This window comes from Anas acuta, chromosome 8, assembly GCF_963932015.1.
Source record: "Anas acuta chromosome 8, bAnaAcu1.1, whole genome shotgun sequence".
NCBI classification, from domain to species: domain Eukaryota; kingdom Metazoa; phylum Chordata; class Aves; order Anseriformes; family Anatidae; genus Anas; species Anas acuta.
This window is the reverse complement of record NC_088986.1, coordinates 6,884,075-6,898,473: the sequence shown is the minus strand read 5'-3', so window position 1 is coordinate 6,898,473 and position 14,399 is coordinate 6,884,075. Positions and strand designations below refer to the sequence as shown.

The window sequence follows — 14,399 nt, the reverse complement described above, 5'->3', positions numbered from 1 at the left end:
CCTGTATATGTTTACACTTGAGCCGCCCTCCCCTGATGGATCGCTTGTCTCTCACTTATGTGCATTTTTGTGTACTCTCTATTTCCGTCTCTTTCCCCAGCCATCCCTCTCAGCTAATTAGGGCTGATTTCTGTAATTTTGCTACCTTGTTCCTCAAGTACTCCAAATACCAGTTTTGTTCTTAGAATTGCCTTCAAACTGACCTAACCAATTTGTGCCAAAGATACATTTCAGACATTTTAGTGCTCTTGCTATTTCTTAAGTGTTCGGAGTCAATATTTCACAATTGGCCTGAGTCCCTAAAAGGGACACTTGTGCATTTTCCTCTGGGTTGCTTGTTTCCAGCTTTTTCAGGCGCTCCAGTGATGGCGCAGTCAGTGATACTGGTTTGTGTACAGCATCTGAGCACAGCGGTGCCTCGGGGCCACAGGACGGTGGGGTTGGGCCAGGCTCACGTCTCAGAGGCGCGTGAGCTTGGGCTTTTTTGTCTGCTGCAGCCCGAGTGAGTCACAGCCCTGGGTGGCTCGGGTAGGTGTGCGTGGGACACGGTGTCTGGGATGCGTCACGGTGTTTCCCCAGCAGTCAGCAGGACACAGCAGCTTCACTCTGGACCCTTCAAGCAGAGGAGTCGGTCTCACTGAGATTTAGTTGTTTTCCCCACCGCTGTCTAGGACCAAGCTCTTCTGTTTTTACTTCTTCCCCAAACTTCAGCTGCTTTGTTGTTGTTGAACCTGACCTTCAGTTCTCCAGCAACCATCTTGCTCGAACCATAAGTGCTGTGTACAGTGCAGCCGTGGTGCTATAATAACTGTCTCTGCTTGCCAGACCTAAGAAGGGGTTTCTGCAGAGATAACCACTTGGTGCAAGTAGGAGAGAACATGTGCCAATAATGCAGACGTTGTGGTTTGCTTATGGGGTAGGATGACTCGCGTACATGTGCTCTTCTCTTACCACCAGCTGCAGGGATGACTGCTGGCCCTGTCTGCTCCGTGTTCTCCTTACCCAGCTGTCTGCCTTGCTGTGTCACCCCTGGGGTGTGTGAGGAGGCTGTTCTGTCTGTGAGTGCCCCTAATTTAACGTTTGGGGACAACTGTTCTTCCCTGGCTCCTCTCATTGTAACAGCTTGACAGAAATGCGTGAAGTTTTGTAAATTGTTTGTGGATCTTTCCCATCCCCATATAAAAATAACCTGTTAAAATAAACACGCCAGGAGCTGTAGTGAGAGGACTATGTTATCTCAGAACTTGTGGCCTGATGCCACGAGCAGAGCTGTTGGGAGCTCTTTCTGGAGATGGAGTCAGTTCTCTTGGGCAATTCAGTGGCCTGGGACTAGTAAGGATGTGCTGATGTGTGTGTTAGCCTGCAGAAATTCACACCCCGAAGCTTGGTGGGGTCAGTGGAGAAGGGAGCAAGGACAGCTGAAGCCGACGTGGAGCTGATGAGCAGACTTGTTCAGTGGAAACGTGCCCAAGGATACGGCCCTGGAGCCAGAGAAGCCTGCTGCACAGCCTGGAAATGTAAAAATTGTCTGGTTGTGTCAGGAGATTGTGCTTCCAGGGATTAATTACTGCTTTTTAATTACTGCTTTTCCCCTACCACCCCTTCTTGCTAATCTCTTGTATTTAGGTTTGCATTGATGATAATCAGATTCCAGGCGAGGTGACTGCAGAGCAGCAGGCGATTTCCATCTGCGAGGTAGGACGGGGTGGAAGAGCCAGCAGCCAGGACCCACTGCTGGTGCTTGCCTGCTGTAACTCCCCAGGTGCACTTCCCAGACATTTCAGAGGGTTAATTGTGGAAAAAAGGCAAAGGGCTGTTTTGCAGTTTTAGCAGTAGTAGTTTAAGTAACGCTACTTCATTGCTGCAGAACCACCAGGGCTTACACCAAGAACTCTGAAAGGAAATGGCTTAAACCAGGTGTTGCTTCCTAGCTGGAGAAACAACACAGGGACTCTGTTCCCTTCCTCTGCTGCAGACTGCTTTCCTAGTCTGCTACAGCAATGACCACCCATGTGTACAACACCCAGTTTGGAATTTAACTCATTCATCTTCCTCAGGAGCACCCTGATGGGAAGCGTGCACAAACCTGAGCACATCCCATGTGCCAGGGGTTTTGCTCTTCTTTTGTGCTTTGCTCTCCTACTTGCTATGGGCCAGTGAGATGCAAGTGCACGTTTTGCTTTGCATGACAATTCTCTGGTTTAAGTTAATATTTCAGTGATAATTGTGTAATTTAAACTATAAACGCAAAACTGAGATGTGAAACGTTTTATGTTGTGGTTTTCTTTTGTCCTTCAGTGCTCTCAGTTTTTACCAAGGAACACGTCAAACAAAGGGAAATAAAAGTAAGGTGGTTTTGTTTAAAATGGTCACAAACAGTTAAAGTAAACTTTCTCTAGCAAGCAGTGATAGATACCTTAATAATTCTTTAAAATTAAATAGACTTTTATTGGCCTTAAAGTTCCAGATGAATCAAATTTACTTTTAAATTTAAATTGTGTAGTTAATCTCTTTAGGAAGGAATTTGGGAAATTGTAAGAGCTGCAATTGTGGAGAAATGCAAGAAATTGTAACTATTTCCAAGGCAGATGTGTGTTTAGGAGACCAGGCAATGAACCCATTTGAGAGGTGCCATTGGCAGGAGGGAGCTACGTGGATCTTCACGCATCTCCCACGAACAAAGGGAACCACTCTTTGGCTCCTTTGCAAATTTGGTAAAGGCTCAATTACAGTTTTGCTTAATATGGTGTTAATGTTGTGTCTGATCTCTCTTCTGGCTGTGTTACTGTTACATGCAGCAGGTCTGCTGGGCAAACCCATGCTCAGGCTCCAGCTGGAGCCAGGGTGGCTCTGGGGTGCTCATGTGTTGGGTCTGGTTGTCTGTCCCAGCTCCCTCTTCCAAATGGCAGAGGTCTGACGAGGGAATTCTGCTTCAAAAAGGACTTTTTAGAGTAAGTGCTCAGCTATCGCAGTTATTTATACTGACGGGCTACCTGGAAGCAGGAATATAAAAGATTGGGTAACGATTTCATTACATGATGTTTTATAGCAGCTGGTATTTAGCTTTATAAATGAACTGTTCTCTTCTGTATGGCAGAAAAAGGCTTTTATAGTTGGCAGCCTGCTCGTAATATTCTAAGGATTATTAAAGTAAGCTGTAGCTGCAGTATAATGCACATTATAGCGGCGAGTGGTTTTACAGTAATATGTCTTGGGGGAGGATATTATTTCAGAGTGTGTATTAACATACAGATGGAGTTTGAGTCTTTTCACCCAGATCAGAATGGCATTTCCAGAAAAGGCCTCTGGACCATTATCCCAGTCAGTTTCTTATGAGTAATAAAGTAGCAGGAGGAGAACGTTTCATGAAATTCATCGGGGATTTTGCAAGCGACAGAAAAAGCAAGATTTATTTATTTCTTCTCACCTCCTGCCTTTACATCTGTAAACTGCAGCTGTTTATGCCTAGGTTGGGTTGTTCAGGATCCCTGCATCTCACCTCAGGGTGGGACACCCAGGAGGTGACGAGGCTGCAAGGTGAGCACAGCGGGCAAAGAGCTGCCGCACGGCTTCGCCGTCGGTGGCTGAGGACGTGAGCAGTGGAGCAGACGTGGCCCTGGTGCAGCCGTAACACAAAGCAGCTGCTTTCAGACACCACAATTCGAGACAGGCGTTTGCACAGTGAAGGGATTTCAAAAAGGAGCTGTGGGAGCGATTGGGGAAATTCAATTTGAACTGCTAGACTTGTGTTAATTAATTAGCAGCAGCCACAAGGAGCGTGAGTGCTGCACCTACCGGTATTGGGGAAGTGTAAAAAAGACTTCAGATAAGCGTAGGTAGGAGGAAGTTTGTCTCCTTTGCCGAACAGATGTGCTGGTGTAAAAGTGCAAATAAGCACTTCAGGGTGACACACACCGAGAGCATTGGAGGAAGAAAATATAAAGATGGAAACGAAGCAAACTGGTCAGTCGTGGAAAACAGGTGGCAGTGGGCAGGATGTCAGGGACGGCAGCGAGGCTTTAACTTCTGGAGCTATGAAGTGTGAGCAATTATTTGTCTCACCTTTGCCCTTCCTGAAAGGGTGAGTCGTGCGTGTTGGTGCAATTATTAAAAACAACAAACAAACAAAAGCCGTGATAGCACACTGCTGATATGTGGCGTAGAGGGATCTTAAAATAATCTTTATCCAGGGATTAAGAGTTTCTGATCTACCACTGACCTGCTTTCAGAGTATTACAGATTCATTACACTGGCAAGAACAAGATGAGAGTGCTGTAAAACAAAATAAAAGCTGTTTTACAGCAGCATAAATAACCAGGATAAGTTGCATAGATGAAAAGACCTCAAACAAAAAATTGTGCTGAATGAAACCTCCTTTTCTAGGCAAGAACATGTTTGGGAATCCGCATGCAGGAACAGTGTCTGGGCCTTTCAAGCAAAGTGTGGAAGCGTTTATTTTCATGAGAAGTGAAATATGCAGACCTCCAGATGCCTGTACGGCCCCCCTTGCCCCTGGGGGAGGAGGAGCCAGGGTGGAGTGGAGATGCAAACCCCACTGTAGTCCTGAGTCTGAATTCATGCTGTCATCTGAGGGCCAAATAAACACGAGGGATGATCAGGAATTAGGTTTTGTATGCACAGAAAGCCAGGGGGAGGTGTGCTGACAGCATCTGCCTTTGAACAAGGCAGAAGCAGCGGGTGCATCCCTGGGACCGTGGCCATCTGAGGTGTTTCATCATTATTTCCCCCGTATGGATGTAGTCATTGGTGAGTGCCAGGGAGTGATTTTTACTTCTTTGGCTGACACTAACATGTAGATTTGATTGTTTTGGCCTTCTTTATCATTCCTTTTTTTTCTTTTTTCTCACGGAGGAATAGTTAGCTTGAAATTTCATCTCCCTTCGAAATGCCTGACGTCTTTATCCGATGATAAATAACAGAGACTTTGGCTAGAAAGCCAGTGTTTCATAATTTTGTCTGCAAAAACATTTTCCACGGGAGATAAGGGAAAAGTGAGACAGAAGAGCAATAAATCCCTGCTCGTCTTTGGACTGTAATAATAATTACGTGGGTAATACGATCTTTTCTGTGTATATGCATGTCAGAGGGCCTGTAGCCACAAATGTAATTTGATTGAGCGAAGCCTTAAATCCCCAGCTCGTTACCCCGGAACATCCCCGCTGGGTTGCGCGGGACCTCGCGTTGACCTGGGCTGATAAAAACCGCAGGAGATTTGCCGAGGGCGAGTATTGCTGTGAATAAACAGTCTGGGGTGCTTTCAGAATGAGGCAGGTACAGGCACGCCTCGTCTGTGTCTGTCGCGGGGAGAGGCCAGGCGTGAAGCAGTCGTCGCTGTGTTCCCTCTGCAGGGCCGTGCTCTTCCATCTCCGTGGTATCTTTTGTCCAGGCTTTTTGCAGCAACTGGAGGAGATGAGAGTGCCATCAGACGTTAAGGAAGTGCAGGGGATCATGGGTGTTGAGCGGTCACTCGTTTTTATTTACAGCACCACGATTTATGCATTTTCACAGCAGCTTGGCAGCCCTCCGCCTCCCGGCTTCTCACATTCCCAAGTAGGAAGGCTTCGTGCTGGAAGACAGCTCGGTTTTCACCCAGCCTCGCCCATCTGACAAGAGATGCCTGTCTGCTGTGTGAACTTGCAGGGGCTCACAGCTGACAACCATAATAAATTCCTGCCTCCCCTGGGTGTGTGAGATGTGGCTATCAGACACGGGGCAGGCAGCGGCTCTGCTCTGAGGGAGCCTGAACCAGGAGGCCCAAGGGACGAGCGCTGCAAACAGTGCCAGAGCTGGGGAGAGCGTTTGTGGGTTTGGCATCTGGAGGGAACAGGGGTCTGTGCACTGCCAGCCCCGTGCTCTGCTCCTCTCTGTGGACAGAAGTCACCTGGGGAAAGGGGCCCTAAGTGGTGCCCGAGGGGCCCCCAGGTGAGGGGCCTGCTGACAGCGAGCGCCTGTAACCAACCGAGCAAGGGAAAGGCGTCTCTGCCTTGATTGGCCTTCCTGTGCTTAAAGTCATGCTCATTTTCTGCCTTTTACACTCGTTCACTGCCCAAAACTTAACCTGAAGCAGCCACCAGCCGCCTGTTAGGCCTGATTGCTCATTTCAGAGCTGTCCCAGATGTGATGGCTTTTACCTTGTGACAGATCCTCGTTTAGCTGTGATTTCCTTGTGCTGCATGTGTCAGGCTGAGCTGGTGGGTTTGCTGCCCTGACGGACCTTTCACCTGCAGGTCGGTGTTCCTGCTGCTTTCAGATGTTTTTGAGTTTCCTGATCTCTTTTCCTTCTCCTGTTTTTGCCTTCCTTACGTTTCTGTGAAAAAACCTGCAGCCGTGGCCGTACCGATGGGGTAACGCAGCTCCCAACCTTCCCCTCGTCTGCCCCTGCACGGCCCTGGGCAGCGCGTGGTGCTTGTTATTCTGCTCTTGTTCTGCAGACAGGGAGGGGGGTGCCTCCGTCTCCCAGTGTGAAGTGTTTCATGCATCTTCCTCCGTGACAAATGAAGGAGCCAGCAGTAATGTCCTCCTCTACTATTGATTTAATTATCGTGCTTCCATAGAGGTATAGCAGCGCCTTGAAAATAAAAAGTTATTGATAGTTTGTGGGGTCTTGCAGTGTAAGACCAGGACAGGGCCCTGCCTCAGGCTGTTGTCTTCAGTGCAGAGGGTGTGCAGCATTTGGGAAGGAGAAAAACTGCTTCATTTCCTTGGTGTCACAGGCTGCAGAGCCATTTCGTGGGTACTGTTATATCTGACAGGTCATCCTTAGCCTCAGCTGGTGATTTTCTCTAGCCAAGCAGCGATTAGAGAATACTTTAGATAATTTAAACCATTAGAAGGCAGCTGCTCTGAAAGAAATCTGTGATTCTGTGAAATGCAGTCTAGAGCAGTCAGGAAATTAATCAAACTTTGTGAACCACTGGCGTTTTTTCTGTGGAAGCGTGGCTCTATCAGCACTCTCCAAACCTTCTCGGAAGCCCTCTGTGAGGAGATTACAGGGGGGAAACCCTGGTGTAGTTGAATTAGGAGAGGGCTGAATTCTACCCCATCGGTGAGCTGCAAGCAGTAGGCACTGTGTTAAAAGCAATGCCAGGGCAACTTTTATTTCTGGTGAGTGTTTCTTGTAAGTGAGGGCTTCTACTGCCAGGCACCATGGGCTCTGGCCAGTGAGCGGCTCCGAGCCTCCTCCAGCCATCCTGGAGCCTTGCCCCCAGCTGTGCTCCTGCTCGCCACGATTTGCAGCAGCAGAAGTCACCTTAGCTCAGGAGCAGGCAGGTGGTGATGCCAGCAGGTTGGTGCTGGTGTCCCTCTAAGCTGGCTGTGTGCTGGAGGAATCCATCTGGGTGCTGTGGCCACATGTCCCATGTCACACCTTTGGCAGCAGCCAGGCACAGGGGCAGCACGAGGGGACAGCCCGTCCAGCTCCTCTGTCTATAAGTTGATTTTTTTCTGCTGTTTAAGAAGCACCGTTAAATAGACTTATTGCAAGAAGTTGTCTCTCTTAACAGTGGGCTTATGGTTACTGGTCAGTATTATCCTAGGAGTATCTCCTGTTCAGAACTAGTATTTACTTTCAAAAAATGCTTGAAAAGCGAGGCAAGGTGTTAATGTAAATGTGAAAATGTCTGCTGTAAAGCTCCTTCATGATCAAAGAAGCTTCTGAGACCGTGGCAGAGGAAGGAATGCAGAATACCTGCACACCACGTAGTTTTTGTTTGGGAAAGGAGTGTTCTCAACATACATCAGCTGAAGTCCAGTTTGGGAGAACTTGTAAAATTATATAAACATATAAGAGAAAATGTAGAACATATTATTTACTTAAGCAATTATTTTTATTGTCCAGGTAACATTTTTTAAACATGCAAGAATTCAAGTCTGCAGTTCTGGATTGGAGTTTGGGTGGCCTAGAATAGCTCATGTTATTTTTTGTTGTCACAGAAGTCATAAAGCATTCCTCTCTGAAGCTCTCGGACTCGGCTGTCCTCTTCTTTGCAAATAATTCTTCCTAAATGTAACAGCAAAACTACTTTTTGGTACAAGTACCGGGGCTTCTTCCACTTGCAACTTAAAGCCATTACGTTGTTTGATTCAGTAGCTGCCAGTTCACCAGGTGCCTGTAAGATTTATGTGCTTGCTCTCAGGTGGAGTTCGTGCACATATTTCATTTGTGAATGACTCACGGAGACAAAAAGCTTCTGCAGAGAACAACCACAAACAGCTGCTTGCCCAAGATGCTGGCCTCAATCCTTCATCCCATTATGTCTATAATTATAGCCCCAAAATTGTAAAGTAGGAGTGGGAGATCACAGAATCGCTTGTAGGACTGAGAAGAAAAGTTAAGTACATTGTCTGTGTGCTAGGAAATATCAGGAAAGCCTTTTTTTAATTGAACTATTTTAACTTTAGGAGCAAGTCCCTGTTCCTGTTTATCATCCGACCCCTAGCCAGACTCGGCTAGCAACACAGCTGACAGAAGAAGAACAAATCAGAATAGCGCAGAGGATAGGCCTTATTCAGCATCTACCTAAAGGAGTCTATGATCCTGGGAGAGACGGCTCCGAGAAGAAGATCAGAGAGTAAGTTACAGAAAACTAACAAATAATTTGGGTGTTGCATTGGTTTATGATATTGCCATTGCAAACCTGTTCTGGGTGTAATTTGACACAGCTTTCTGAAAAAAGGGCCACGCAGAAGCCTCTTTGCTTCATCCTTCTTTGCTTTCCTGCTACAAATTAAATCTACTTTCTCTCGTCCATACAATGTATGTCTGTTTCACCATCCCCTTTATCCTCTCTTCATCGGGAAGTAGTTCCACGCTGCTTCTTCCTCACCTTTGTGACTCTCCTTTTCCCATTACTAATTTTACGCAGTCTGCTGAGCTGTCCCCTCCATGCCTGCAGGCTTCCTGCCTTCTGCTAACACTGCAGTCGTGGGCACGCTGTGCAAAGAGAACACCAAGAGACGCAGTGCTTGGTGGAGCCAGCACTGACGTAACTAAGAAATCCTCGCTGTATCTACAAGTAGTCAAAGCTTGTTTCACGTAGACATACCCAGTAGATCTTACACTGCTTTTCCTCCCAACGTGGTACGGTAACAGCAGCTTAAATGTGTTAACAATTTTTGTTTCCCCAGATGTGTCATTTGTATGATGGACTTTGTTTATGGGGACCCTATCCGATTTCTGCCGTGCATGCACATCTACCACCTGGACTGTATAGATGACTGGTTGATGAGATCCTTTACCTGTCCATCCTGCATGGAGCCAGTGGATGCAGCACTGCTTTCATCCTATGAGACTAACTGAGCCAGGGTTTCTCCACTGAACCTTCGAGGAGGCCATCCACTTTAATGGGTTTGATCCTTTTGTCATTCAGCCCAAAGAGCCAGGAATTAGGAATTAAGATCATGCACAAAATATACATTTCCTAATAAATACATAAAAAATATTCCTGAATGGCTGCAAATATTGGGAAAAAAAACATAGTATTTTAGAGACTATAGAAAAAGTAGGTTGTTATTTTTAATGTAAAGCCTTGACCCACCATTGTCTTTTAATGTTTGTTCTTACACCCATATATAGGAATTGTAAAGTGTTACAGCAATGTAAATGTTTAAACTGCGTGTATCCAATTTTATTAGCAGTAAGATAAGAGTATTTTTTTTTTCCTAAATAAAGTAACTTTTTTTTGTTTTGATTCTTTTCACAAGTCCTGGCATTTGGGTCAAGGCTTTATTAAAATCTACATTTTATAACACTGGCACAAAGAAATAGTTTTAAGCTTGTTTGCACAGTTCTTCTTTTTTCTTTTTTTTTTCTTTCCATTGGAGATGGAATTCATTGCCTTAGGTCTTTTTAATAGTGTATTGTTATTGTTGGGCTGGCTCTATGCTTGAAAACCAGTTTATTTATAACCTGTTAAAAGTGCTATATTTTGTTTGCAGTTAGGAATATGCAGACTTCAAAGTGATCTCCTAGCTTGTAAGCAAACTGAGATGCATTATCCCTTTTCTGCAAGTGATGCTGGATATGAAGATACAAAACTGGTCCTACAAATTAAATTATGCTATTATGGTTTTTATAACTTGCTTCGGTTTTGATGAAACAGTCCTTACACTTGCATGTCTACTTTTTAACTTGATCAAGTTAAAAGGGGGACAGATGGACAATAAATAGTTAAGCTACCATAATTGGAAAAAGATATTTGGAACTAATGTAGCACTAGCATTGATCACTTACTCTACTTTTTTCTCCCTAAAAATGGTTGTTTTTAATCTCAGGAAATGGATACTGCATCTCTTGTTCTTGTAGTTCTTAGGTTATCAGAAGTTAAGAATAAACATACTGTATCTCAGTCTCCTGTATTAAATGTATCTGTTAAGCCCTGCTGGCTGACACATCAGTCCACCAAGCAGATAAGAATCAGATATGAGAAAAAACTTGCTCTGCATATAGCGCAAAGTTTATATAAACACAGACTGTCGTAGTGGCAGTTGAGGGGGAAAATAGTACTGCTATAGCCAGAATGACACCATTAGCTTATTTCTGCAGCAAAAAGTACGTGCTTGTTAAGAGATGGGCTAGCAAAGATTGTAGCTGTAAAGGCCTTTTATTCACTTAGCATGTTTGTTTTTTTTTCCTTACTGTACCCTGCAGTGACGTTTATACCTTCAAACGCAACACTGATAACATTGAGAAGTCTTGGTCTTGCAAAATGAGATGCAGTCTCAAGTTAACCACAACACATCAGGGAATGTTCTTGATTGTTTTTCATACATGGTTTGAGGACTCGATATAACAAGTTGTGTTTAAAGACCCAAGTACTTTGATGACTTTGTGTATTTACCATATAGAAGAATTGTGCATGTCACCAATAACTTTTGAAGGGTTGGTCAGCAAAATATAGAATCAACACATTGATTTATTTATCAAACCTGTAGCTGACAGCAACCTGCTCACGTAGAGAAGAATTCCAAGTTGCAGTCAGAAGCAAGTCAAAGCAATCTACAGTTCTAGATTCACTCAAATTGCTATAGATCTATCTGGACACAATTTTGTGCTTAATTCATACATACCTAATTACGTGGAGCAAAATCTGGGCAGACAGACCTGAAGTTGTGCAATATTTTTCAGTGCGAAATAATTGTTCCTTTTCATCATTCCATGTGTGTTCTGTTGTGTCCTTTGTCTGTTTTGGGGTGTTTGTTTTTGTTTTGGGGTTTCAATTTTTTTTTCAGCGTAAAACAATGTCCACATTACGTATTAGTTTCTTTTATCTTGTTAAAACTGGCAAATGAACAATTTTAAAAAGCATCATTGTCACATGGGTATTAGTCTTTATTTATTACTAGACTTGATTAAGGAAGATTTGAAAGAAATATTGACTGGTTACTGACCTGAATGCTTTTTTAGGCACTTTGTATAGTTGAACTTTTAACACTGATATACTTACTGGGCTAAGGAAAAAAATTACTTTTATTAAAATGTTTGTTAAATAATGAAAAGGTGTGAAGGGCTAAAACTAGAGTTGATTACACGAGAACATTCCAAAAAACAAAAAAACTATCAAATTTTAGCTTAAAAACAAATGTGTAAATATAACAAATAAATCAAATGATTTTTTTCAAGTTGTTAGGTGCAATGCTGTTCTGGATGATTCATAATTCGAAGTAATTTATCTGAATTCAATGCAAAATAACATGTAAATTGAATTTTAGCTACAGTTATGAAACCAGATCTGTGTCTTATCCTCATCTTACAGATGGTGGAATTAATATTTGCCTCCTGTCTCAGAGGTGTCCAATAAATTACTTGAACTTTAAACATATTAGTTCATTTGCAGCACTGCTGCTTCCTATGCAGAGTCTGCTGCAGTCCTGGGCTGGCTCTTGCTGTTCTGGCCCTGTCTGCCTGCAGCCGTTCCTTTGACAGTGCTGCATGTTTCAAGGTGGACATGCCCAGAGTTAAATGTTTGCAAAACAATGTCAAGAAAAAAAATACTCTCCTAGCCCCTGTGTTCAAGTAATCGAGACTGTAGTTGCATAAAGTGAACTAGAAAAATGTTGCTTTAAAGCACCCTACTGGAAGTGTGTACTGCAGTGAAAAGTGGCCATACTTTAGACCGGTACCTGGCAGAACAACCCTGGAATAGCCCAAGGAATACCTGCGTGCATCATCAAGGTCAAGCCCCTGCAATCTCAGGCAACAATGCAAGAGACATGGACCTGGAAAACCCATCCACCTGTTGTCATTGCCGGACACCGCAGCCTTGCAGTGACCCGCAGTCCTAGTCAAGGACCACAACCTGCCATGGAGATGGAGCAGGTGGGGATAAAGGGCACGGCCACCATCCGAGGTGCATGCACAGGAGGGTAATCGTTGGGCTATATTAACAGCTTATAGTAGGGAAAGAAAACAAAATCCTCACAAATCTGAGGCAAAAGATACTCCATTTCATAAAGACCTTTATGCTTAGAAGTTCTTGCATGCTACTGGAATTATCATTTTAATCATTTTGTGTCTAAAGCCAGGGTAATACTGACTACCTTCTGCCAGTTCATGAGGTAAATCAGAGAGACAAACAGAAAGTTTGTACCCAGACAAAAAAAAAAAAAAAAGTAAAAAAGTGCAGAGAATTTCTTGGTGAAGAGGTGGAGTTGTGGAAAGGCTCTAACCACATAAAATTTTCAAAGTTCCTACTACCTTGCAACTTCACAGGACTGAAAGCAATTATGTGTTTGGAGATCTGACAGGCCTCTCTTTGCAGTGGTAGAAGTGTACACTTCCAGGCTAAAGCATTATGAAATACCTGAACTTAAGTTGCCACAGTTTCAAGACTTCGACATTTCCTGTCCTTGTGCAATCGTGGTAAAGATGAAAGTACTTCTGCATTGGACTGGCAGTTAAATAAAAAACAAGACGGCTGAAACCAAACATACACAAGGCCTCTGATCAGTTAAATCCTGGATTAAAAGGGACTTACAAAGTGGATGCTAGTCAACTGAAAATACAGTTTATTACAAACACCAATTTTGTACTAAAAACATACACACTGGTTGATAACCTATAAAAAAACATGAACAAAATCTGTCCAGAAGAACACTTCTTAATACCCAGAATAAAAATAATCTTCAAAGATTTAACTTTCCTATTATATAGAATTTCACTTTGAAGAATATAATTTATGCTAACCATCCTTTGCAGATTATCTTGCATTTAAATATGTTCTGGGATAAGAGTTCAAGGCTTTGGAATTCGTGGTATGAAATGTAAAGCCTTTTGATAAAAGGAATGGTCCAAACATAACCCACAAAAGCATCCTTTTGATTTAAGCAGGAGTAACTGTATTTGCATGCTGCCAACTGGTTTGTTACAATATCCACTCTGTACCTACACAGCTAAGTAAAAGCTGCAGAAAGGCGTCTATATAATGAAAAAACACTAGTGAAAATGCCTGCCTGTGTTTCTAGCAGCACAAAGGGATGTAAGTCACTCAGCAAGAGCAGATCAACTGTGCTACAACCAATCAAAAAGCCCCCAGAAAACAAACAAACAAACACACAAACAAAACTTAAAAACTATTATTTGCAGCACCAAACCCAAGAGAGTGTTTGCCTTTATTTTAAATGAAAGCATTCCAACAACAACTTAGCACACACCAGTTTCTGCTCAATCCACAGCACATACTAAGCGCTTTCTGCCTGCCTACACCACGTATTTTGTTCTGGACACAGGCCCTGCTCTTGCTCACTAACCACACATTTGCCAAGGTCCTCACTGCAGACAGACAGACGCCCACCTTCATAGCATCTTTTTCCTACCCCTCGGCGGTGGCTGCCTGTCTAATCAAGAATGCTGCTGTGTGTGAGCATGCATGCGCATATTTTTAATAACATATATGTACATATGTCACAGATCACAAGCTTTTTGCAAAGGCATTACGGGTGGGCTTCCTGCTGCTCCTTAGAAGAACCAAGGATTATTTGCATCAGCGATGAGCCTGGCATCACAGAACAGAAACCTTACCCCAAGGCTTCCCAGGTACCTGGAAGCCTTAAAAATGGAGGCCAGAGCAAATACCAAAACTGCAACTGTCCTTGCTGGTTGCTTCTCGAAAGTCTGCAGCTGCCAAGCGGAGGCTGTGTAACCTTGGAGTGATGAGAGCAGTACTGAGTACCTGCTGGAAGATGACACTGAACACAACCCATATGTTGTATCTTCTACAGTCATCACTGCTTCACCTACTGACCTTTGCTGAGCATTGGAGATTCTGGCCCCATTTTCCATTTTTGCACGGCACCAGCAGAGGCTCCCTTTAGATGTGCCACAGCACCACCTTCACCAAATGGGCAGGAAAAGCACCGCAATCACACACAACACCAGCTCA

The 14,399-nt window shown here is 43.9% G+C and overlaps 1 protein-coding gene across 2 annotated transcripts in view; it reads left to right on the top strand.

Moving 5' to 3' along the window:
- Positions 1-11,326, top strand: part of RNF11 (ring finger protein 11) — a 31,619-nt gene extending 20,293 nt beyond the window's left edge. For both annotated transcript variants that reach the window (XM_068690198.1, XM_068690199.1), the window contains exons 2-3: positions 8,422-8,591; positions 9,148-11,326. In XM_068690198.1, the coding sequence (XP_068546299.1) occupies positions 8,422-8,591; positions 9,148-9,319 (342 nt within the window). In that variant the 3' untranslated portion in view covers positions 9,320-11,326. The remainder of the gene's footprint in view (positions 1-8,421; positions 8,592-9,147) is intronic.
- Positions 11,327-14,399: the final 3,073 nt, after the last annotated feature.